This window comes from Dromiciops gliroides, chromosome 3 (genome assembly GCF_019393635.1).
Source record: "Dromiciops gliroides isolate mDroGli1 chromosome 3, mDroGli1.pri, whole genome shotgun sequence".
Lineage (NCBI taxonomy): Eukaryota > Metazoa > Chordata > Mammalia > Microbiotheria > Microbiotheriidae > Dromiciops > Dromiciops gliroides.
The window spans coordinates 519,640,717-519,668,648 of NC_057863.1; the positions used below are offsets into that span (position 1 = coordinate 519,640,717).

The 27,932-nt window shown below is 36.1% G+C and overlaps 1 protein-coding gene across 1 annotated transcript in view; it reads left to right on the top strand.

Moving 5' to 3' along the window:
• CNTN5 (contactin 5) overlaps positions 1 to 27,932 on the top strand; it is a 1,623,595-nt gene that overhangs the window by 1,542,226 nt on the left and 53,437 nt on the right. The window contains 5 exon segments of the mRNA XM_043997073.1: positions 12,523 to 12,537; positions 12,540 to 12,592; positions 14,346 to 14,580; positions 27,699 to 27,766; positions 27,768 to 27,809. Of these exon segments, the coding sequence (XP_043853008.1) occupies positions 12,523 to 12,537; positions 12,540 to 12,592; positions 14,346 to 14,580; positions 27,699 to 27,766; positions 27,768 to 27,809 (413 nt within the window).

Consider the following 27,932-nt stretch of genomic DNA (forward strand, 5'->3'; position numbering starts at 1 on the left):
AGAGTAAAATAAATATGGCAGAACAGATAGATTGGAGTCAGGTTATAGGGGCCTAGAATGACAAGCAGTATTTTATATTTTGCTACTGAATTTCTCAAGTAAAGGAATTACAAGATTATAATAATTTTCATCATTTTACTCCATATTTAAAGGTTAGTAAAACTTTTAAAATTGAGAGCTATATCCTTTGGCATTAAAAGGAGGCAGAAGAGGGGCAGCTAGGTGGCACAGTGGATAGAGCACCGGCCCTGGATTCAGGAGGACCTGAGTTCAAATCTGGTCTCAGACACTTAACACTTACTAGCTGTGTGACCCTGGGCAAGTCACTTAACCCCTTACCAAAGCAAAACAAAACAAAACAAAAACAAACAAACAAACAAAAAAAAGGAGGCAGAAGAGTTCCTATAAGTCAAACTTTCTCTTGGCACTATCTATAATCAAAATGTAATTTTCTTACTAGCTATGTGATCCTGGACAAGTCATGTCACCCTGTTTGCCTCAGTTTCCTCATTTGTAAAATGAACTAGAGAAGGAAATGGCAAACCACTACAGTGTCTTTGCCAAGAAAACCCTAAATGGGGTCATAAAGAGTCAGACACAACTGAAAATGACTGAAAAACCACTTCTATTGAGTAGAAGGGGAAGAGAGAGCTGGATTGCATGTGAGAAATTATGCAGTGCCTTGACCCCAAATTTCCCCCTAAAACATAGAAATATCTCTTTAAATTAAATATTCTTCAGCGGTGCCATATTTCTGTAAAGCATGTAATATCATAGTCTTTGAACAATTAAAATCATAGCTCACCCAAAGGGAAATGAAGAGAAACAGTGTCTATAAAGAGACTGCAGTATACTATCAATGAAAAAAAATGTGCAGAGGTCATGTCAATCATTAGAATTACAATTTTTTCATAATGAGGATTGTTTCATTCTCTGTATTTGAATCCTAAGGACCTAGTATAATGCTTGCCACATAGCAGGTACTTAATAAATTACTTTTTGATGAATTGATTGATAAAAGATATCAACCCAAAGGTAGGACTGTCATGTAGCAAGAGATTATCAATGAAAAAGCAATATGACCTCCACTGACATTCATAGGTTGTCAAGAAATATAGAAGACCTCAGAATTCTGGGTGGATGCCAGTGGGGGAAGGAGGAGAAGAGAAGGGGAGATGAGGTTTTATAGAATAACATGGACAAGAGTTGTTCAAGATAAAAATGAGTGGATGAGTTGTATTCTGTATCATCTGAAAGGGACATTGATAAGATCACAGATTCACTGACATTCTAAAGTCATGAAGACCTCTGACCAGGTCTGACCAATGAGCTATCCCCACCCATAACCTCATTTATATTATTTAAGTCAAAATATTGCCATTTTATTTCAGTACTTACCAAATAGATATGCCAAAAATAGATGAAAAAATTGGGATACCAAATAACACAGAAGAGTTTGGGGGTAGATTGCCTTGTGTTTACATAAACTTGTCAATCTTGAAGTAAAATACATTCTAAGCAGTTCTCTTGTAGCTCTGAAAAAGACACTATCACACCCAGCTCAAGCTACACAGGGGAAATGAATGCGTCTTCAACACTTGGCTTTTATTCCATGTCAGGATCAAGTGGAAGATCATCACTAAGCTGAAGAGAAGGATTGAGGCCTTATCTATGATAGTTTTGGCACTGATCTACCTAGACACAAGACAATGGACCATATTACTATAAGGACTCTTCCTTACATTTCTCTGAAACTATTAATGAGAAAATGTGATGTATTTTGTTGAAGTAACTGGAAAAAGGTATAATAAATTGGCAGTTAAATAAATGTTAGCTTTCTTCAGCTATACAAGTAAACAATTTATTTTAATAAATAAAAGAAAATTATTTTCTGTTAGCTTAACAGAAGGGAAAATCATAATAAATAATAAACTTCAAAGACAAATACTCAATTACTAGAAGGAATTGACTGGTCTGTAGAAGGCCTGCAGTACTTTAGTGAAAATTAATTTGGTATCAAGAATAGCGTTCTAGATTTATGGTCAGGAAGATCTGGGGCATAATTTCTTATATCTGGCACTTGCTGTATGATCATAGAAAAGTCAATTAACTTCCCTCAACCTCAGTTTCCTTATCTATAAAATGAAAATAATATTTGTAGTGCCTTTCTTACAGAGTTATTGTAAATTCCAGTGCTTAGCTCAGTTCTAGGCACATACTAGACACTTAATAAATGATTGATTGTTTGAGGCTCAACTGAGATTAAGTATAAAAGTACAATGCAAACTTATTATTCATTCATTCATTTATTTGTTTGTTTGCTTGCTTGTTTTGCAGGGCAATGAGGGTTAAGTGACTTGCCCAGGGTCACACAGCTAGTAAGTGTCAAGTGTCTGAGGCCGAATTTGAATTCAGGTCCTCCTGAATACAGGGCTGGTGCTTTATCCACTGCGCCACCTAGCTGTCCCTGCAAACTTATTATTAATAATAAAACTGCCCTGGCCTCTGAACATATCTTCTGCAGCTTCTATCAGAGGTTTGTAAGCAGAGATGGAATAATTATTGCAGATCTTATTTAGAAGAAAATCTGCTTTAGCTGCAAGGCAGTTTTGACTGAGAGTTCTAATTTTCTTCAGGGCCTTTGAGAAAAAAGAAAGGTCTGGAGCAAAGTAATTATGATGAGTGCAAGGTCTGAATGTGAAAGGAACCAGTACAGAAAGAAGGGCTAAGAGGGAGGTACAATGTTCATGAGTGTCTTAAATCCAGCTTGGACTTTTCTCATGTACTTTATTTTAGTTTCAGTCCCTCTGTGAATTAAATGCTGTCTCCACTCCATTTCCTCTTCCTTCCTCCCTCTATCCTATTCTCTTAACCACCCCCAAAAAAGGCATCACTTGAGAGTTTGGACACTTGAGCAGCAATACACATGCAAAGTAACTTGCCTACAGAAAAGTCTATTAGCCCATTGGCTTTTGGCTTTTGTGTTTGTCCAGTTAGCAAATGAATGAAAAAAATGGAAAAATGTAGCCAGGTTAAGTAGCCATTATTTCCATCGTTGATGGTATTTATGGGATGGCATCTAGATCAGAGAGCTCTATGTTTCTTAAAATATCCAATGGTTTTTGGAAAATATATAAGCCTCCCTCTGGCAAAAAAAGCAAGTGATACTTCTAATTTACAACAGAAACATAGAATTTTAGAGTTAAACAGCAGCCTAGAAATCACTTAGCCTAATCTCATAGTTTTTTAAATGGAGGGACTAAGGGTCAACTTAATTATACAGCTTGACTAAGAATATATAAGAATTAGAGCTAGGATTAGACCCCATTTCCAGATTGCTAATAAAGTTCTTTTTCTACCACAGTATGCTGCTTCCTGTTAGCAATTTCTAGGAATCCAGTTATGATTTGTTCTCAATATTGATTCTATGTATAGCAACATGACCTGTCAAACTGTTTGGCTTCACACAGGCAAACATTTTTTTTAATGTAGTTTTATAGTCCTCTCCACCACCCACCACCCTCAAAGTAAGCGCACTTTCTGTTACATTTTCCAATCTTTGTCACTTCTCCAAATTGGTCACTGGTTTACTACAATTTTCCTAAATTACTTTGCTTTTCCCAGGCCTCTAAATAAAGCCATATTATTTAATGAGCCATGGTAAACACCTACTGAAGCAGAAATTGGAACAATTTCTGAAGAGAGTCAGTTTGATAGATGGGTTCCTCCTGCCTCTTTTTATTTAATTGAATCCTAATTTAGTTATTTAATATTTGGTTAGAGGATGGGCTTTTGCTTCTGCTATTCTACCAATAAGGAACCCTGTGCCATTCTGGCATCCTGAAACTATAGTCACTTGCTTGATCTGGTCACTTCTGGGTTTTACACAGATGTTCTCAGCCCCCAATCTGAAACCTGCCAATGCTCTGAATTTCACCCGTGCTAGATTCTGTGTTGAAGCAGCCAGGCATTTGAAGCCTGGGGGCAGGGCATCCATTACATTATCTATTCATGGAAGAACATGGCTAGAAACAAAATTGAGAAGAATCAGAGTTTAACCTGCTAATCGTGCATGCAAACTTGATTCTGTGAGTTAATAAGCTCATGACATTTATCAGTAGCAGCTCACAGAGTATGTGAGAACAAAAATCTAGCTGCTTAATTTTGAATCAGGTCTTCCTTGCCATTACACTGAAAAATATGTCCAATAGAAAAAAATAGTTACTTTGACTGAAAGTGTGTTTCTATTAACATGATTGGAAAAATAAAAGCTTTTAGTCATTAAATAGATTTAATTAATTTTAGGCTACGAACAAGAGCCATCTAACCATAGAAAGATAGAGCTAGAAGGGGACCTGAGAGACAATCTAGTCTTTCCATCATAGAAAGAGTTCTATTTTTCATTATTAAATATTAGGGTTATCAAATAACTAACACCTCTAAAATAAAAGGCATTAGTGATTAGATGGAAAGTGGCAGGGTAGAGATCATTGTGAATGACTTCTTTTGCACAGTATACAACTCTAGAGGAAAAATAAACATTTACAAAAATCAGAGAAGTTTGGGCTTTGGGCACCCCTAGTTTATGGGTCCAGGCACAGGGGGGGTCAGAAGCAGGGGGCAGGGGTGGCTAGGTGGCGCAGTGATAGAGCACCGGCCCTGGAGTCAGGAGTACCTGGTGTCAAATCCGCCTCAGACACTTAACACTTACTAGTCTGTGTGGACCCTGGGCAAGTCCACTCACCCCAATTGGCGCTCACTAAAAAAAAAAAAAAAGAAGCAGGGGGCAGATGCAGCCATCCTCCCTTACAGAACCCTGCCATTCCCACATTTTCAGCTGGGATACAGATCTTGCTTCAGGCCTCATTCTCTACCCAGGCTGTAGCTATGCCCCTGGACTCTGCCCCCACTCTCAGGACAGGTGGACAACTCTCCAAGGGCCCACCCGGGATTTGAGCCCCAGCCCTTGGTGGCAATGCCTGCTTCAGGAGGAGCCTTGGTGCTCAGGTTCTTGCCTTGGGGTTCTTCTACCCCCGTTCCCCCACCCCTGCCCCAAGGAATGCCTTCAGCTTGGCTCATTCCCCTTCCACCCCCAGGTTCATTCAGGCAGTTAATGACTCTTGTTGTTGCTATGTTCAAGCACAGGTAGGGAAGTATCTTCTCTAATAGCCAACCTTGTTCCTCCACAAGGACATTAAGCCCTGGTCTCTGAATAATCGGGGTCATTCATTTCCATCAGGGTCTTTTTTTCCCCTGGTGATAATAACACTTACTTTGTTGCAAAGTTTGATTGAAATCCTAGGGGTTCTTAACTTAGATCCATGAATTTTTTTTAATATTGTCATTGTATTTCAACATAATTGGTTTCTTTGTAATCCTATGTATTTTATTTTACGCTTTTAAAACATTTTGAGAAAGGGCGGATAGGCTTCCCCAGATTGTCAAAGGCATCTGTGACACAAAAAGAGTTAAGAACTCCTGCTCTGGTAAAATGTAAATAATCTTTGTTTTTTTCATACTCAAATAGCTATGTGCATTTGTACCAGTAATTAATAGTCATTCATCCAGCTAGATCATATGTAAGAGTGAATTATCTTTATGAGCATATCAATATCATTTAAAAATGATATGCTGTGATATAAAGGCAATGCTGAAGTGTAAAATTGCTAGAGTGGCTTCAGAGCCTGGAAAATGATTCCTTTTTAATAGTTTTCTTCCATTTAACAGTCTTTCATTTGAAAATGTTCTCTTTCAGCTGTGTATTCTATGGTTTCATACAGTGGAAAGGAAATTTATTCCTTTGACACATTTATTCTTTTAATAGTTATTCATTTGAAAAAGTTCATTGTGTGACTATATATTTTACAGTTTGCTAAAGAGATTCACTCCTTTGACAGGTTTATTTTTTTAAACAGTTGTTCATTTAAGTAGGTTCTCACTCCATGATGCTGTTAGTAAGACTCCTTTCCCTAAAATGGAGTTGCCAGGCTGTTCCAACAACAAGAGAATAATGGCTTTAACCTATGGCTTCACTGAGGCCCCATAGTCAGCATTCTGTTGAAGAAAAAAGGGGTGGGGCCATGCTTAGCATAACAACAGAGAGCAAGCTATAGTGTGATTTTAAAATGAACTATTACTATATGTACTCTAAGAGTTGAACATGACTGAAAGCAACTGAATAAACAGGTATATTTAGAGGCAGCCGGGTGACTCAGTGAATAGAGACACGCCCTGGAGACAGGAGGACCTGAGTTCAAAGCCATCCTCAGACATTTACTAGCTCTGTGACACTAGGCAAGTGACTTAAACCTGTTTGCCTCAGTTTTCTCATCTGTAAAATGAGCTAGAGAAGGAAATGGCAAACCACTTCAATATTTTTCAAGAAAACCCCAAATAGGGTCAGAAAGAGTCAGACATGACCAAAATGACTCACAACAACAAAATGTACTTAACTATATGATTAGATTTGTTAGAATTATTGTACCTTGGGGGCAGCTAGGTGGTGCATTGGGATAAAGCATTGATCCTGGATTCAGGAGGACCTGAGTTCAAATCTGACTCAGACACTTGACACTTACTAGCCGTGTGACCCTGGGCAAGTCACTTAACCCTCATAGCCCTGCAACACAAACAAAACAAAACAAAACCACACAAAAAAGAATTATTGTACCTTAATTTCCACACATATAACAAAATCAAATTCAATATTAGTGAACCATAAATACATATTCTCTCCTGAAGTCCTTCAAATTACCTTACATTTACTTATCTGCTGTGTTATAACCTACTGATTGTAAGGTCCTTGAAGAACAGGAGATACTGATAAATTTTAGTTAAATTGAATCTAATTGAATTGACCATGCCTCAGCAAAAAGCTCATGAATGTCCATGAAAATCTGAATGACACTAACTCAACCCTCCAATCACCCTGCCCTTTCTCTCACTTGAAATGTAAAAGGTCATTACTCCATTATTTTAAGGATCCATGCATAATCACATTTGTGTGAGTCTTCCCTCCACTGCCATAGATTTTAAACTTCTCCAACCAAAGAGGATAATGTCATAAATTGATTGGACCAAAAATAGATTCTTCATCCAATCACCAACACTCTTATGATAAGCCTCTCTACATTAAGCTAGAATAGTCCTCAGCTGACAATCACATTATCCATTGATACACCCAAACTCAAGTGCTTCTCTGCTCGTGCTAACTGGAACAACCTTTGAGAAGCCAAGGTCTTTCCAAGTTGTGAAGGAACATAAGAGGAGGTGACCATTCAGATACACAAATATGAATGAGTGATTTTGTACATTTGTGGAACCTACACAAATTGGCTAATAGTCTATGATTTAATAGGTCAATCAACTGATCATCCCATAAGCATTTATTAAGTACCATCTGCCTGGAAAAAAAAAATTGAAGGAGTTCCTACCCTCCAAGAGGCTTATACTCTATCAGATAAGTCCCAGGCAGATGTATAAGGCATAAAAATATTAAGAAACTCACCAATAGGAAATTAATACTGAGGTTCAGAAGTGGAATTAGAGTTCAGTTTTCCTATCTCCAAGGCTAGTGCTCCACTTGACCATATTGCCTTTTTGTAGAGGTATGTAGGTAGAACATACATAAAGAAATGTAGATAACCCTGTACAAGGCGGGGGGGGGGGGAGCGGGGAATCAACCTAAGTCAATGATTAATTTCAACTTTTCATATGGTTTATATTTATTGTTTTTGTTTAGTCATTTTTTTAGTCATGCCCAACTCTTCATTACCCCTTTTCTTAGCAAAGATACTGGAGTTGTTTGACATTTCCTTCTCCAGCTGATTTTACAGATGAGCAAATTGAGGCAAACAGGGTTAAGTGACTTGCCCAGGGTCACACAGCTCATAAGTATATGAAGCCAGATTTGAACTAAGGAAGATAAGTCTTCCTGACTTCTGACCTGGAACTTTATCTACTATGCCTACCTAAAGAATCACACTTATGAGTGTTGTTCTTTTTCTAGCATGATATTATTATAACAAATCATTTAATCTTTTAATATCTAAACTATAACATTGTTATCCTTTGATAACTTTTTCCTCTTGGCCCCATACCCTTCAGTAACCTCTACAAAAACTAACTTCAATTTTCAGACATCATAACCATGAAACAGATGCTGTTTTGTTTTGATTTTTCAGAACTCTGTAATGTCCCTTCAGTAATATCCCTCGGTGATATTATTTGAGACACAGTGTTCTATATCTATACTTTTCTATCTTAGTTTCTCTGTAAGAAGGGTCACTTTTGTTCAATTATCTGCAACTACTGTCCCCCTCTCTCCAGCGCTCCACTAATTCAATAGCTTCCTTCCATCTAGTAAGCAGGAACTGTCTTTTGCCTTTCTTTGTAACCCTAGCACTTAGTACAGTGCCTGGAACATAGTAGGTGCTTGATAAAGGCTTACGTCCTCTCCTCCCTCTCTCTCTCTCTCTCTCTCTCTCTCTCTCTCTCTCTCTCTCTCTCTCTCTCTGTGTCTGCCTGTCTGTCTCTCTGTCTCTGTCTCTCTGTCTCTGTCTCTGTCTCTCCTTTTTCCTCTCTCCTTTCTCATCATAAAGAAAGACTCACATGTAACCAGAAGAAAACAAGTATGGGGGAGAGGGAAGATAATAATAGTCAATATACAATAAGGATTTCTTAAGCACTTTCTATGCATCCAGCATTGTGCTCAACACTGGGAATACAAATATGGAAAAGAAAGATGGTCCCTGCCTTCACCAAGCTTTCAGCCTAGACAATACAAAAGAAAGAAAGCTGAAATAGGAAGGGGAGATAGTTTTTTTTTATGAATATTATAGGAAAGAAAAGATTGTCTGCTTAAATGTCTTAGGTTTCCCTGATTCTTGCAGAATGAGTTGAAAATATGGAGATGACATTAATTAGTATTACTAATAATAGGAGGTGGGCAAGAAGTGACCAAAAAAAAAAAGACATCCCCAAGAATGTGTAGGACTGAAAATCAAGATGGGTCAATTATGTACCAAAAGTATGGCGGGCAGGGGGAAATGGTTAGTCTAAGTGCAACATGGATATACACAGTAATAAAACAAAGAGGTTTCCTCTATGGTGATAAGGGGAGTTTCTAAGGGGAGCTATGGAGATACACTGAGACACTGATATTTAATTTTGCTCAGTGTATTTCCCCTTTTCTTCATCTGTTTCATTAGTTTTAGTTTTTTTTTTTTTTTGGCTTTTTTCTCACAATCTAGTCTTCTCAGATATCTCTTTTCCCTCCCAGCTGACTCATTTTGAAATTCTTTCGCTTTTCCACCATCCCCCTGTTCCTCCTACCCCTGCAAGAATCAGGGAAACTTAAGAAATTTAGGCAGATATTTAATCCTTTCCTTCCTATAATATTCATAAAAACTATCAATTGACCAAATTTTCATTATATGTAGGACTGAAAGTAAAAGAAATAAAATTGTGTCTCATACGTTTTACTGCAAATGACTGAAGTGCTACTTAACATCCAAATTAAGGGAAGCACCACGTAATAGATTTAGGAAATTATGATTCTATTTACATTTCTATTTTAAGGGTAATTTTTTTGCTTATGTAAAGCATTACACCTTGATTAGAGACTTTAACACAGAAAAATGTATGATGGCCTAACTCCCTAGGTAAAATGTAAAATTTATAAAAAATTTAAAAACATTTTAATTTATTACAGGTTCTAATCAAGGCACAAACTCTTACTCAAGCAAATGCCTTGGGAGATGTTGGTATGAATACCAACACTGTAAAAATTAGTCCTCTTTTACCATGACACATTTATTAGGGAAAGGTATGTTTTGAGCGTGAATAATTTAGAGTTAATTAATTAAATGCAATGCCAACAAAAATATTTTAAATCGAACATTCTATTTTAATTTTCATTGGAAGCCTATTTAAAGTCTTCTATATAGATTTTTCAATCCTGCAACTTCACCAGGTAGGTTGTTGGTTTACATATAGGGTTTATTACATAGGGAGGAGGTGTAGCAAAGGCCAATCTCAGTGGCAGAAAGATCTGAGCTCAAGTTTAGCCTTTGGTGCATACTAGTTTTGTAATTATTAGCAAATCACTTACCTTCCTAGTCAACATTTCTAAGACAAAAAGTTATAGAGGGGTTGCCACTCCAGGTACTCCCTACACAGATAAAATCACAGACATACTATATATATGTATGTATGTATGTATGTGTGTGTATGTATATGTGTATATGTATATATATATATACACACATATATATGTGGTTATGTATGTATATGCCTTTAGATACATATACATACCGATATAGAAACATGTGTTTACATACACATATGCTTTAAATTGTTTCTTTAGCAAAGACACAAGACAAAATACAGTACAAATATGCCAAGTAGAAAACCAAATATTCTACTACCTTATGCTCCATTGGACATCTTAAAAGAATTTCTACAATATAATTTTGAAAATGTTTAATCTAGAAAACTCATAAGCTATATAGTGTATCTTAAAATTAAGCATGTGGGTGGCACATTGGACAGAGCACTGGCCCTCAGTAAGGAAATTCAAATATAATCTTAGACACTTCCTAGCTGTGTGACCCTGGGCAAGTTATTTAACCTTGGTTTGCTTCAACTATAAAAAGGAGATAATAATATATCGTACCTCCCAGGGTTGTTATGAGGATCAAATGAGATAATATTTGTAAAGTATTATCACAGTTCCTGGCACATAGAGGACACTGAATAAATGCTTATTTCCTACCTTAAAATTACATGGAGGGGCGGGGGGCAGCTAGGTGGTGCAGTGGATAGAGCACCGGCCCTGGAGTCAGGAGCACCTGAGTTCAAATCCAGCTTCAGACACTTGACACTTACTAGCTGTGTGACCCTGGGCAAGTCACTTAACCGTCATTGTCACACCAAAAAAAAAAAAAAAAAGGAAGAAAGAAAGAAATAACATCAGCTACTTAACATTGGCTATATTTTCACTATGCAATGGAAAGGAAGATTTCCCCCTCTGACTCCCTATCTAATAGTACTAAAGCCTTAATAAATGCTAAAGAAGACTCCTTTCATCATTCCAAAAGGACACTGTTCAATTTCTGTTACTAAGCTCTAAATATTACCAAAGTCATTGCCTGAAATATTGAATGGGTCAATGGAAATATCTAACATAAAAGCACAATAATTCCAGATATTTTTTCATTATGCTTATGCCTGATGTGTCTTTATTATTCAGTGGATTTGTGTGACTAGTCCCTCCATAGAGGCAGGTTGCAACCCATCATGTGTAATCTTGCCCACATTTTTTTCCATCAATTCTCCATCATCTAGCCTATGTACTAGAAGTCTTCTCTATACCTTTTAATATTTCAGGGATGTCAAGACATTCAGACTCTCTAGCTTGTGTCCCTTACTCTTGCAGCATGAACATTTCACCATCTTTTCAGATCATAGATGGTTCCTATTAGACCCTTTTCTCTATTTTCTATATCAGAGTAATCAGTGTACCATATGGCCTTCTTACATATATTTACATATTTCTTACATATACTACATATTTCTCCATTACTCTTTGGGGTTAGAGCATATATATTTGATGCCCTTTATACATGAAGTTGAAACTGTTAACCTACTGATAGTGGGGCCTGAGGCATAAATTGTCCTTTTAATTTTGGTTATAGATTAGTGTCATTCCACATGTTGTCTCATCCAACTCTCCCTGTGGTCAATCTCTTGCAAGATGGTGGGTTTAGGAATGAAGTCACCTTTAGGAAAAGAGCCAAGCACATTTGTCCATGTGAAGATTATAACATGGCTTTTGTCTCATTAGCAAAGTGCTGTAAACAAATATTATATGTGCTGCAATATAACTATAACTATACTATCAATTCAGAAAAGTATATTTTGCATTTGATAAGCAACATAATGGTGACCTTAGTTTGAATCTCAGCTCAAACATTCACCAGCTGTGTAATTATAGAAAATAAACTAAACCTCTCTGAACTTGATTTAAAAAAAAATACAGATAATAATACTTGCACTATCTACCTTTCAGTGTTGTGAGGAAGAGATTTCATAACTATCTTCATTTTTGGATTTCCTACTTGTCTTCCTCAGGAAGCCTCCAGGAAACTGCTAGATTGTTAATGATATTACTCCCTCATGTCAATTTGTAATTTTCTAATGTCCTTATCTTACAGCACTCTGTAGCAGAGTTCTCTCTATTGTTATCTTCTAACAAACTTAGTGGATTGCAGGATCGTCAAGGTCAGAGAACAGAATCATCTAACTTTCTCTTTTTCCTAATACATAGCATAGTACCTGCAGTGAGTGTTTAATAAATATTCCTTGATTGTAAACCTTAAAACATTTAAAGCAGAACTAGAAATGCATGTTATTATTATATTTATTTGGACTCAACTTGAACAGAACCACAAGATCTTTATTGTAGATAAGTTTAAATAACATGAATATTCTTTCTCCCTACCCCACCCTTTTTATTTATAGTTCCAAAGACAGCTCCGCCAATGTAAGTGGCAGAAGTGGAAGAAGGCATGAATTAGTGATAGCCTGGGAGGTAAGGAAGCTTGTTACTCCGTTGGACTTTATCTTGAATTTTTAGAGGAAAAAGACTTTTTCCCCCCACCAAAATATGGCCCATACAAAAGCTGAGACTTCCTCTCTTCAAATGAGGGTGTGCAGCAGTTTGGAGCCTTCATCTCAATTATATTGCCCAAAATGACCTTTTCATTTTTTTCGCAGCAGTTACCCAGGTGACTTTTCTCCAATACCATGATATGCTATCACTTGGGAAGAAAAACTTCTGAGATTTGTCCATGCCCTTGGTTTATGTGGTGGGATATGCATTCACTGTGCTACTCTCACCCCTCCACATGCATCTTGTCATAGCTAAAATCTGAAATCTTTATATCTTCAAGTACCCCTTATAGGAAAAGTAGCTATCTACTCTTCAGTCACTTTTATATAAAAAATATTTTATTATCAAAAATATACATATAGATAACATAAAATATTATTAGGAAAAATATATAAATTTCTTTTGGAAGCAAAATGAAAGAGAATATCAAAATCCAAGCTTAGTTAGGAGCATTATAGTTTTCTAAAAAATTTAATTATCTCATGCCCTAATAGTCCTTCAAAGTGTTAGTGCATCTTATGCTAGAACCTCTTCTCTTCCTAAAAATCTTTCCACAAAGCTCCTCCCTTTTTCAGCAGTTCTGTTTCTTCTTTCTTTGAGTTTAGGAGTTTTAAAGTTTTCCTCTGAGGCCTGTCAAAATGTAAACTTAACCAACTCAGTATTTGGACTCTATATCTAAATAAAATTGATCAAGACCTATTTGCTGTTTAAACTGAACTCAAAAGTGAATAAGATGGCATTTTTCCAATCACAATAAGAATTCGCCTCTCTATATGGACACTATCTCTCCTATATTAACTAGGAAATCTGAATTTCATAACTTCTTTTCTATCACAGGCTGTCACTTTTAACCAAATCTGGGTTTTCTGCCTGATTGAATCATCTATTCCCATTTATTTGTTTGTTTGTTTGTTTGCTTCTTTATTTATTTACTAATCCCTTTATTTGTTTGTCGGTTTTGGAGAGAGAAACCCCATTTGAACACATTTACATATGACGTGGACACAAACAAAAAGTTGTAAAATAAATATGATACAATTCTTTTCACACTTCCAAAGAGTACACAGAGCTCAACAATAGGAAGACTAGATTGTAAAATGTTTATGTTGACATCTAACCCTAAAATTGCTGTGAATGACCACACTAAACCTACTTAGTAGAACATAATTTTTCCCAATTTAATGGCCACTTAATTTTCCCCCTGGAACTCAGGACCCTGGCAACATTCATTTTATGACACAACTAATTGAGAAAAAATCCTATTTTAATTTAAGGGATATCAATACCTTAGATAGTTAAAATTAAAAAAAAAAAGAACTACGTGTTATCAAGCCAGTGCCTAAGATTGTAGAGTATTAATAAATTTATTTTAATTTGAATTTTTCAGATGTTATTTTCAAAGGCTTTGATTTTGCAGAACACTTTGGAGCAATTATGGCATCATGGTTTTCAATGTGCTACTTATATTCAAAAGTTCTCTTTTTCCTATTCATTTTACACATATTTATTACTATGTAATATCTGCATTGCGTTATGCAAGGTGCCCAGGGAGCTACAAGATGCTAGGTCCTCTGTTTATCAGAAATCACTAATTTAAAGAGATTCATGGCAAACCTCAAGTATATAAAAGTGTTTAATGTCTCTGATAACTAACTGCACTTTTCTTCTTCAGCCAGTATCGGAAGAGTTTCAGAATGGGGAAGGATTTGGCTACATTGTGGCATTCAGACCCAATGGAACCCGTGGTTGGAAAGAAAAAATGGTCACTTCATCAGATGCTTCAAAGTTCATCTACAGAGATGAAAGTGTACCTCCACTCACTCCTTTTGAGGTGAAAGTTGGAGTATATAATAACAAAGGGGATGGACCTTTCAGTAATATTGTCGTCATCTGTTCAGCAGAGGGAGGTCAGTTTCCATAATTCTCTTGCTTTTTTTTTTTTTTTTTTTTTTTTTGCTATATAGGAATACTATCTAAAACCAGTTAAATATAAATTCTCCATTCAGGTAATCAATTAAAGAAAGCAATTGTTGTTGTTGGTCCTTTGTTCTGGACATTGGGGTGATGTTATGATTTGCACTGAATTAGGTTTAAGTAAGGGAGGGCTGTGCAAGGTCACCAACCTCACTCTCTCCTCCAGAGCCATCTGGGTCCAGTGGCAAGATATTCATCAGAACAACTGGAGATGGCCTCGGATGTTTAAGGCAAATGGGGTTAAGTGACTTGCCTAGGGTCATAGTGCTAGTAAGTGTCTGAGGTGAGATTTGAACTCAGGTCCTTTTGACTCCAGAGCCAGTGTTCTATCTACTGCACCACCTTGCTACCCCTAAATAAAGCAACAGCATAGCTAGAACTACAAATTTTGCAACAGAAAATTTGAGAGACCAGCCCAGTAACAGCTGGGTGGGACAGTGGATAGAGGGCTAGGCCTAGAGTTAGGATACCCTAAGTGCAAATCTGGACTCAGACACTTTCTATCTGTGTCATGCTAGGCTAGTCACTTAACCTTTTTCAGCCTCAGTTTTCTTATCTGCAAAATAAGGACAATAATAGCATCTACCTCTCAGAGTTGTTATGGATATATAATGACATACATTTAAAAGGCTTTGCAAACCTTAAAGCATATTATTATCATTTACTGAATCCCACTTTATTCAAAATGCTATCTTTGAATCAGTGGGAAAATCAAAGACGTATAAGAACATCTATGTCCTTAAGAAGATAATAGTATAACTGAGAAGATGAAGCCCCTTGCCCAAAAGTAACTAATGGTAAAATGCAACATAAAATTAGTGTCAGTGCAACACAAAATTAATTGGTAAGTACTATAGAAGTCCTTAATTACGAGTCCTTCAAGTTCGGCTGCTCATAGAAACCTTGGAATAGGTAAAGCATGAATTGAGCCCTAAAGTGATAGGTGGGATTTAGATCAGTAAGAGAAGGGAGGAGATCACCCTAGTTCAATGGAATGTCATACATAATATCACCAAAGCAGCAAAGTTCAAGAGTATTAAAGCAATGACCAGAATAGTTTGCATGAAAGCAATCAGTCATGTAGGTAGGTAGTAGAAAAGGTGGGGAATAGTAAATTGGGACCAGATTATGGAAGTCCTTGAAGGCCAGGTTATTGGGATGCTACTCTCTAGGACATGGGGTATCACTGAAGGTGGATAGATATGAGCACAAGGTGATAAGGGACTGAATTAGAGCAGTGGTAGAGAAGAGAGGTAGATGGAAGAGATTACAAAGAACAATTGATCAGAAATAGTGGGGAAAGAAACAGTCAGAGATCACAACAGATTTCTTAGTATGGAGTTTAATCCTGAAATATCTACATTCAGAAGACTTAGAATGATTCATGATTCATTCTGGCTACTTCCTCCTCCTTCAAAGAATGTTGTCTGTCCATACTGTGTGACTCTCATCCAAGTTCATTAATATGACATATTAAATTAAAAGGAATTAGAGAGTCAGGGTGTTCTTTCCATGGGGTTACACTAGTGTCTAGCATATCAGTAAGCTTTCAATAAATAAAATGAATGGAAGACAAATTTGATACTCTCCATCTCTGCCTTTTCTCAGCACGGGTGGAATCATTTCCACTTCTCCATTCACAACTTTCCTTTTTATGTGACTAAAACAGTGTAATTTTTTTTCAGAAGGGTGGGGCAAAGAGGAGGTAGCAAAAGCATAGCTGGAACCTCAACTTTTACATCAGAGCATTTGGGAGACCAACAAAGAGAAAATTGATTCCTTTCCATTCTAGGAAGCCACATTGGTATCAGTCTATAAGATTAAAAAGGGACACTAAGGCTCTTCTAAATAGGTTAGAGATAAAATGCAAATTTTATTGTACCTATACCTGCTCTATTTGAGTGAGAGAATGAAAAACCGAATACCTTTGAAAGTTAGTTTTAGGCATTATCTGTTTATGTGTGAATAGGAAACACTATTTGAGTTTATTTAGTTCTCCAATCACAGAACATAAATGCACACGAATGCAACTTAAGCTGCTCAAGAGAGTTATTTGTCTTCAACAAAAATAGTGGTGTGTTGTTTTTTTTCTTTCTGTAATGGAAAATAAAAGAGAGAACAACACTGGGAATTTTCCCAGACAAAATGAGCTTATTTTTAGAAACAAAAGTAGTTTTGGTTTTGGGTCAAATGTAGTTTTTCATCTATATAAGCTGTGTCTTTCATTTTCATAAAATATAGCAACACTTACAGGCAGAAACAGAAAGCTTATTAATAGGAGCACTGCTGCTGTGAAGCTACATGAAGAGATGAGAAGTAGAATAATCAGGACTAAGAACCACTGTGGACTTAATCAGTTTGATTTGCATCTGAAGGATATGGGACATAAGGGAGACAGCCCATTAGCTATCCTGTTGCCTTGCACTTTTCACCTTTTCAGGTTTCTGGGTAGTTTAAAAGGATAGTCTGAGAAAGTAATATTACAGTTATATAATCCAGAGATTTCCCCAAGATAGAAATATATACATATATATATATATATATATATATATATATATATATATGTGTGTGTGTGTGTGTAAGCATGCACACACACACACACACACACAAAATAGCGTTTGGCTTGTCAACATTCAAAGAAAAAAACTATATTTGCTTGAGGTCTATGTTTTCTTTAAATAGCATATTGTTTCTTACTTATCACACTTATACCACCTAAGGCCATATGAGATGAAGTCAGGGACTTTGGTGAACATGTTTAGCGTGGTTCCTTTAGGAAATTCTAGAATTACAAATTCCTTCTCAAACTTTCCTTTAAAAATGGATGACTTCAATAAGTCATAATTTTCAATGTCATTCTTCCTTAAAATGGAAACAACAGGCCCTTGGAGAGTTCTTTGCAAATCTCTATGGAAAATATGCACATTTCCCATCCAAAAGACTTCCATTTTTGTTAGACCTCAGCATAATGCATCAGCTGATTCATCAACTCTACCTATGTAAAAGAGCACAGGAAGTTTATGCTGTTGGTTCATGATTTTATTTTTTCTAACAATGAAGCTCAAGTGGATATTTTTCAATCAGTAGTTGCATTCACTAATATGGTACTAGGCAGGCAAACAGATAATGTTTTCCTATTGCTTTCATGCTACAATATTAATATAAACAATTCTCTCATGTTCATAGTCCACACATTTTTCAACCCACTTTGGGTAGAGTAATGCTTCATTTCATTCACTATACTCAGAGATAGCAAAGTGCTTTGATGGATTTGGAGTATGAGGATCTAGGTTCAAAACAGAATCTGCTACTTATGACCTGTGTGACCTTCAGAAAGTTATTTGACTTTTCTCAGCCCCAAGTTCCTTATCTGTCAAATCAGTAGATCACCTCTGAGTCTCTCCAAAATGTAAAGTCATAATCCTTCCAGTTCTACATATGAACCTAAGGCCTACATAAATAAACTAATTGAATTGCATTATTTACCTGGGAGAATTCTCACCCCATAACAAATACATCATTATTCCAGGACTGTTTCACAAAGTACCTCTCATAACCATTCTTGGCATGCAGTTGCCATTCTGTCCCCACATACTATCCTCTGGAGCACCAGCTCTGACAGACACAACCATGCTGGGATTCTTTCAGGTATAGTCCTGTCAACAAACTATGTCTACTTTCTAAAAACCACCCTAGTGAAGTACAGAGAGGATCATCACCAGCAGTTTGACTTAATTCTAGGGGATGAATTCTTTAGTCATGAATACCCATGAAACAAATAAAAATACAAAATGATCCTCAGTCCCATGGAGCTTCTGGTAAAACAGAGGCAGAGAGGCAGAAAAGGGTCAGAAGTTGCTAGTTTCACACACTCCTAAGACTGTCTATATATAATAATTTGACTGTTGATACTCTATACATGAAATCATTTTCCAAATACTACTTGAATTAGTAATGATATTTGTGCTATAAACAAGCTAGAAGATAAATGGAAATTAAAAGATGACTAAAAAAGCCTCCTTGGCAATGCAAATAAATGCATTAACAAAGTTGGTTCTGTTCTATGTGCAACAATAAGGGATATTTGTCAAGGGATTTCAAGGGATATTTGGTTGTTTAACCTTTTCCATGCTTATGACAAGCATTTGTAAAAAGAATAACATGAAAATAATGACAACATTGCACCAATATCCATTACAGAAGATAGATAAATTTGATGAAAATTCAGTAAAATCCTCTAATTTAAGTCAATATATTTTAATATCTGGTGATTTTAATGTCAAATTGGACACAGAGTAAGTCAATAAAAAGTGAGTTTGAATATATTTTTCAGAAAAAGAAAGGAAATGCAATAAATACTTATAGATTGCACAGATGCCTCATCCCTCTACTTTATGAATGCTTTTTTTTCTTTTAAGAAGAGAGTTGGCAGATACTTGACATCTCAAATAGACACACACACACACACACACATACACGAAATCACTTATGTGACCTGGATTCAGAGTCATAAATCAAGTTATAATTATTTTGTCATGACTACGGTCAAGTCAAACTAGGGAGCTGGACAAGATGACCACTGAAATGCCTATCAACCTAAGCTTATGATCTTGTAATGCTACTTAGAATTGCATAATCAAAAAAAAATTAAAACAGGAAATTACTGGTTAATAATGTGGAAATGTTAACAAATAGGCTTTCTCAATATAGTCTAACCATCATCTTGTTAGAGATCAAAATAAAAATGAAAAGATGATACAGCATGCAATTAATTTCCACCCTGAACCATCTTATAAAGCAATCAATGCCCCCAAATGGCAAATAGTTAAAAGTACATATATTCTTGACATAGCTTATCATCATTTCCCAAGGAAGGTTAATATATAAATGAGTGATATAAATGATACAATGTTATTAATTAAGCCTCACAACAAAGAAAGCAAGAGAAGTGGTAAGATATCTCAGCCGGCAAACACTTGATCCTCTTGCTAAGCAGAAAGACAGAAGTCAAGGACAGAAATCTTTCAGAGGAGGATAGTAGAGGATTATGAACATTATGTCATCATTAAATAGCAAACAGTGGTGAAAGAAAGATCAAGTTTACAAAAAGCATGACAGGAGAACTTATTAAGCTAAATCACCTCAAGGACATTTAAGGATGAAACTGAAAGAATGGGGAATAAAAAGATGACAATTTGGAAAGATTTGTAAAATCAAAAAATTATGTTTCTATCACAGGAATCAAGATATTTGAACTTTAATATCACAACACACTATTTGTTGCACCAAGAAGTCAAAATAGCACTGAAGAAAACAAAGACAAGAAGATGATACATAACAGAACTATACATAAATGACATTCACATTAAGTGCAACCCAATTTTAGGCTATTGAGGAATCAGTTTTGGAGACATTCAGAATACAAGAGGATAAAAAATGCTTGTTAGAAAATAGTGTTGATGTTATTTCTAATGAAAAAAGTTTGAGAACATATTTATCAAAAACTATCAGCCAATATAACTACTTTCCTTTTTTTTTTCTTTTTTTTTTCAGTGAGGCAATTGGGGTTAAGTGACTTGCCCAGGGTCACACAGCTAGTAAGTGTTAAGTGTCTGAGGCCGGATTTGAACTCAGGTACTCCTGACTCCAGGGCCGGTGCTCTATCCACTGCGCCATCTAGCTGTCCCACTACTTTCCTTTGTTACAAAAGATTTATGAAAACAATGTAAATATGTGTTGAGAAGGAATCCTTAATTAAGTTACAAGAAGTGAAAATGTAGACTTTTGCAAGTGATATTCTCAAATAGACCACATCTTTATAAGCACACAGTTGACTAAGATCTATAGAAATAAAAGCTCCCACAGTGGTCATGGGTTTTTTTGACCATGGAAAAGCACAAAATTCAATGGAACAAAAATTTTACTTTCCTCCAACAAGGTGTCTCCCCTAAGTATTTTTAAATCATATAAACTTCCTTGAAAGAAGGAACAACTTTGATTATTAATCACCAATAGATCATAAAATGGGAAGACAATGATTTCTAAAGGCATTTATCAGCATTAAGGAGAATTCCAAAACAAAGTCTAAATGGAAAAGGAATTCCTTATAGATGACGGGAATTTCCAAATATTCCTGTTCGTAAGCAACATTGCTCTAAAGGCTTCAAGCCCTTGAACATTCTAAATTCTGACAATCCATAAGTATTGAAAAGGAAGAACCAAAAAGATGATGACTTCCTATTATTCATACACTCAGATGGACAGCTGATAGTCCATTAGTATGTATATATGTATGTATATACATACGTGTATGTATACACATATATGCAAATATATACACAGATAAACATTGTGTATATATACACCTATATGTATGTATGTGAATATGTATAGTAATATGTGTGTACCTATACCCATACCCATACATATACAAATACATACACGTATACGTATACATATACGTATACATATACATATACATATACATATACATATACATATACATATACATATACATATACATATACATATCTACAGGAAAAGTCTGTCCACCACACCCTAGCGTGGTGACAAAAAACAAAGGTCTACTTTGATGTTAGGTCACATCACTCTTCAGGAGTACCATACCCAAGTATAGCAAAAGAGACATTCTTTTTTTTTTTTTTTTTTTGTGGGGCAATGGGGGTTAAGTGACTTGCCCAGGGTCACACAGCTAGTAACTGTCAAGTGTCTGAGGCCTGATTTGAACTCATGTACTCCTGAATCCAGGGCTGGTGCTTTATCCACTGCGCCACCTAGCCGCCCCCAAAAGAGACATTCTAACCTACAACCTTTACCACAGGTTGCTTTCTCTACTTCTGGACAAAAGATTTGAAAACATCAAATTCTACTGAACCAGAACTAAACTTGTTTAATGCCAACATACAGTACCTAGATTTTGATTCCAGGCCCCTTTTTCCTTCATTCTCTTATTCTAATAGCTAAAGGTCTATTAGCAAACAGTGAAAAATGGCTGAATAACCCAAAAGTGATCTGTATTTCAAGGTAGAAAGTCAAACCTTAAAAACTTCTTGTATTTTGAATATATAAAAGTCAAACTTAAGTCACAGTTTTTACGTAGTTCATGTAACTTTTTTTTTCATAAGGAAAAATAGTATAGGATAAGACCATGGCTGATGAGAAAAGAAAAAAAAAAGAGGTTTCAGTGAACTGAAGGTGCCATAGATTGAAATATCTTCTGACCCTTCGAATTTATTTCTGACATTCTGAGTTTTATGCTTATTTTTTTCTGGTGCATAGGAGCATGTGCTGTTTTTCTTTTTTATTTAAACTAAAAAGCCTAGTTCCTCATTTAGGAAAAATGGTACGCAATTACATCCTCCTAAATAGAACCTCTGCAGCTCAAATTAAAACCACACATTCATGAGGTGTTATTCTCTGGATCAGCTTTTAGCTGAAACTAGGCTCAGTGGGATTTATGTGAACCTGAAAATTAATAAATTGGCATATTAGTTGTAAAATACAAGGAATAAATTTCCTGTCTTTGCCAGATGATCCATCTGGATTAGTGCCTGTAAAAGTTCAACTACAGCTGTCTTCACTGAATTTTTAAATAATGAAATCATAACCCTTCTACTAAGAAGTTTATTAAACTCTCCTTTGATTAATGCTGCTAAGCCCCCTGGGAAGTCAGATGTGTAATCAATATTGCAAGCACATCCCCCCATATTATTTGGAGAACTCCAGCTGCTAGGTCACTTATTACAAATGTATCATTTATATTCATGAACATGGTAATGGTGTTTAAAACTTTTAATCTAACAGAATCTGAATTCTATCAATCAGCCTGTCCACTCTAAATCTTAAAATGAAGTAAAGGAGCCAACTATCAGATAATTGATATCTTCATACTTCAGTGTTTTTTAAAAAATTGATTTCATCGTTTTGGGCAGTCCCTCTACCCATACAAATCGCAACCCCTTCATTCCTTTGTAGATAGTGTCATGAATTACTGTAGCCAATGTTTCACCATCTAGTGACCAAACTATGGATGATAAGCCTCTCTAAAGTGAAGTAGTTCTTTAGACAACAAAAATGTCTTGTTACTGTGTTCACACTCAAATCTTTTCAGCTTGATAAGACCTAGCAGAACTTCTGCTCCTTTGGCCTTTTAAAATATAAAATCTAGAATTTTTCTTTCTACATATGGATGAGAAGTGTAAGACTTTAACAGACCAAGATCTCCATAGGCAAAAGCAAAAGGTAGAATTTTTTTTGCTATTTACAACAGTTTGACCCAATCTAGCCTAAGAAATATTCTCCCAAACTTGTACCAACACCAAGATTCCTATTCAACAGTGAGAGTAATACGACAGGTAGGACTCAGGATAATGCTTAAGAGTCAGTAATACAGGAAAGCAGAATGGGATAATAGATCCCACTGTGTCTTTGGAGTCAGACAACCCAAGTTTAAATCCCACCTCTGAACACTTACCACCTGCATAACCTAAGGCAAGTCTCACTGGACTTCTTTGGCCTCAGTTTCCTCAACTGTAAGATGAGCAGGTGACCTCTGTCCTAAAATAGACTTGGTGTCTTCTGAAGTCCTTTCCAGCTTTAAATCTGATTATGAATAAAAGGAAAAACTTGTGTGAGGGAGCCTGAAGGAGAACAGAATGATGAAATAGACCCCCCAAAAAAGCAGCAAAATAAATTGATGGGATTCCCCAAGCTTTACGAATGAGTCAATATAGGATAGACTACTGGCCTAGAATACTTTTGATTGCATATTTCCCAACAAAATATAGTTAAAATATATGGTTAGAAGGCTCAGATCTCAAGGGATCAGAAGATGAGGGTAGAATGAAAGGGAAAAGGAAAGAGAGGAAAGAGAGAAAATAGAATATATCTCAGGGATTCTTTCTCCTTTCTTCTTCCTTCCTCTATCTTGCTACTCTTTTCTTCTGTCAATTATTGAGAAGAGGCCGGGCAAGAAGAGCAAGCCATGTTCAATATGCGTCCCCTACTACTCAAATATAAATGATTGGGGACAGAGGGCAGATCAGAGCTGGGATAAAAGGGCGAAAGATTTCCATCAACCATTTTGTGCATCTACACAGAACAAATAAATCCAACCCAAAGCAACAGCCAAATTCAGGTACTCTTGGTCAGTTCTATTCAGGTCGGAATTTTCACCCATTTACCAAAGTAGTACAACTGAAATTTCAGGAAGCAACATAGTTGGTGCCATTTGTAACATGGTGAAGACTCTCATTTGGCCAAAAATAGGCCTGTGTACTGAGGAAAGGGTGAACAAATGAAAACTACATTTCTATTGCTTTTTCAATTGAGCTTCAGCTCATTTAGATCCTGCCAGGAAGCTGGAGGGACAGCAGAAATTGCTTTTGGGAGAACTTATTAGCAGGCACTTGGCCCAAATAAGGAACCCAGAAGCCCTAAACTAAATGACTGGTTGTTTTTTTTTTCTGAAAATAGTTCAGTTAAAACACACACACATTCTTCTATTTGAGAATGACTTAAATTTTCATTAATGAAAACTCTAAGAAATAATTCCTACCTTTACAGGAAAGAGAAAAAAAAGCTACCCAAACACTCATTTTGTACTTCTGAAATTATTAATCCCATTTTAATCTTCTCAGACAAGGACACCGTTGATTTTAAAATATATTCTAAAAAAACTAAGAGGAAGGCATTTAATATACACATCTTAGCACTGCAGTCTGAGGTAAGGAAGCATACTTATGGAATAGAAAATCATATTTGAAAAAAGATTCCTGTTAAAAGGAATCAGATTTTAAATCCTGTGGATCAGGGTATACTCACTTTAAAACTCCATCATTTCCTTTCAGTTACTAGTGAGATGGAATAATCTAGAAGTGATTAAATAACAGATTTGTTTTTGCTTTTTAAGAGGAATATTGTAGTTCTCCTGTTCAGGGTTTAAAATATGGACCACAAGTATAAGCTCCTGGTAGATACTTTTTCAGTCAGAAGATACAAAATAGTGCAAGGGGAAAAAGCATGAAAACAGTGAAAAATGTTAAGTAGCAGAGTCAGAGAATGGAAGAAAAGGTAATCACTACTATGCCAAGTAGAAACAACTATCTAAGGCACAGGACAAATTATATCCATGTGAATAGGTTTGCCACATAGAATTTTGATTTGGCATAGGCATGTGGTTTTATTCTGGACTTTGTCACAAGGAAATCCCTATTTAGTAATCATCTAAAACTAACTCCCTAAGATCTACTTTTGAAAAAGCTCTTTAACTGGCTCCTTTAAATATGGCCTAACTTCGTGTCATATTTTTTTAGACAAATGAGATAGAAAACCAAGAGTAGCAGGGTAGAGCAGTGAAGAAAGAGGCAACCTCAGGATCAGAAAGACTTGGGTTCAAGTAGAGACTCAGATCCCCACTGATATATACAGGCTGTGTGCTTCTAAGTCACTTGTCCTAGCAGACAACTCCATAAAAAGTTGCAAATTAGGAGCCAATCTATATTGGTGGAGGAAGATTTTTACCAATAGTTCTCTGTACCAAAGATCATAAGTTGTCTAAACTGATGATAATGCTGATATAGAAAACTGAGGAAGGTTTTTCACAAGACTTCCAGATCAATCTGTAACTACCCTCAAGTAGAAAAGAGAACAACCACAGGAAGCTGTTGTTTGAGGATTGTGATGAAATGCTACCATCTAATTTAGAGATCACTCATTCCTGAAAGTTTCCTATAGACCACACAGAATTTCCACATAGAAGCCTGAGCTCTTGTCAGTGGTATCTGCGGGTCATCAACATTTTCACTGGTTACTGGGCTGTCACACATTTTCAAGTTATTTTTGACTCTGTGTTGACAGAACTATAATTTGGCCTTTATTCTCTTATTTCAATCTGATCCGTGTTTGTAATGTACTTGGCATCCATTGTAGCAGTGGCAGAACCAGAAATTCAATGTTGCTCATAGAGAGTACAACCAAAAACAAAATGCATTCACTGATGGATGCCAATCAGAAATCATAGGTCTCCTGAAATTATTGAGAAAGGTCACAAAATGTAAGAAAGAATGAAAGGGGAGGTCTGTTCTGCAGCACTGAAACCTTTGGGATTATTTCCCATCCACCATAGACATGTCTTAAAAGTCAGTAGCAAGCTTTAAAATACCATGATTCATGACATATTTCTTTGGATCTAATAGAGAAAAAATATTTTACTGGGTAAAACACTGAAAAACAACAATAATTAAGTTAAATGTGGCCCCTGTTACTAAGGTTACTGTTATACCATGCCAAAAGTAGCAAACTAATGGATGGATAAAGTCAAGCTTTCCCCATCTTCTAATTGGGTAGAGAAATCAATTAAGTGATTGAATTGTTTGCTTTCAACCAGTTGATTCACTGCTTGATACAATTCAATTCAATTCAATTTCACAAACACTTAAGTTCCTTCAATGAGTGAATACTGTGATTCTATGATGTGGGTCCCTGAATTTAGCATCCTCTGGATGACTGTGCTGACTTGTACACCTTCTAGAGGGAGTTGTTATTTCATAGCATAGATGTATTCCTGAAAAATAAGTTTGAATTATCTATTACTTTTTAATAAAATAAGTAATTTTACAAAATAGATGAGTTTAAACATATTAGAGAATTTTTCTATTTGCTGAAATACTATTATGAATCATTCTATTAAAAATTGGATGTTGGGGCAGCTAGGTGGGCACAGTGGATAGAGCACTGGCCCTGGAGTCAGGAAGACCTGAGTTCAAATCCGGTCTCAGACACTTAACACTTACTAGCTGTGTGACCCTCGGCAAGTCTCTTAATCCCAATTGCCTCACCAAAAAAAAAAAGAAATTTAATGGATGATTCTGTGCTGATTTGAATTCAGAGGATCTGGATTTGAATCCTGACTCTATTCCTTGCTACTTCTGTGAACTCAGTCAAATCATTTCCCCTTAATGAGCTGTGGCATGTTTTTGAGTGTGATGAAGTTGACTCAGATGACCTCTAAGTTTCTTTCCAGCTCTAAGTCTATGACCTTATGATCCTTTGCCTTCGTTAATGCCTAATTAATGTTCAGTATATATCTACATCCCTATATTATAATCTTATATAAAGCAAGGAATTTTAGAACAATTAAAAAGTCATACTTCAAGAGTAGTCCTCGGGGCAGCTGGGTGGCGCAGTGGATAGAGCACCGGCCCTGAAGTCAGGAGTACCTGAGTTCGGATCCGGCCTCAGACACTTGACACTTACTGGCTGTGTGACCCTGGCAAGTCACTTAACCCCAATTGCCTCACTAAAAAAAAAAAAAAAGAGTAGTCCTCTCAGCTCAAAAGTATCATTCATACTGGTTATGTGACTGACCTGACCAGTTATTTGACTAGTACATTCCATTAAAAGATACAACCAGAGTCTCAGTTTCTCCACCTATAAAGAAAGAGATAATTTTTAATGTTCCTTACTTTACAAAGTTGTTGAAATAACTAATTAATTAGAGTTTTCAAAATCTTCCTATCAATGCCCTAATTCTCCAGGATACCTAATTCTCCAAGAAAACAAACAAATAAACATGAAAGCATGGCACCATTTTGGTGCTCTAATAACAATACCTCTCTAGTGGTGATTTGGGGGTGGCCAAATAATGAACTGTATGTGTAAATTAAAGACCACGGGGAGAATTCCCTGAAATCAGAGAAGTCTGCTGGCAAAAATAAACATTCCTTGATACAAATGAGATCAACAATTAGTTTGGTTTGTCCCGTGAGTGATTCATCGGCCAATCCAAGGCAATGACTCTTGTTTGCTTTCTTAAATATGCCAATAAGAAGCTATGGATGAAATATAACACAGATGTAACGATCCATTTAAGATCATTCTTTTGATCTGATGTTTTTTTGTAATAACCATGGTGTTTTATTTCAAGCAATATAGTAAAATGCAGGAAGTCTACAACAGGTTTTCTTTCAGTACTGTGAAAGAGATGACTTGTTCCAATGGAGGTTTATTATTTCCATTTTTCTTAATACAGAACCCAGTGCTGCTCCTACAGATGTCAAGGCTACAAGTTTGTCTGTATCAGAGATTCTTGTTGCATGGGAGACATATTAAAGAGAGTCTTGGAAGACCACAGGGATTTGAGGTATGAACAGAATGCCAGAATAATAAGCTTTGTTGTTTTTACTAGTTTAGCATTCTCCTAAAAGTGTGGTTTTGGTAAACTTCAACAGAATTGTATTCCTAATATAATATGGTTGTATATTAA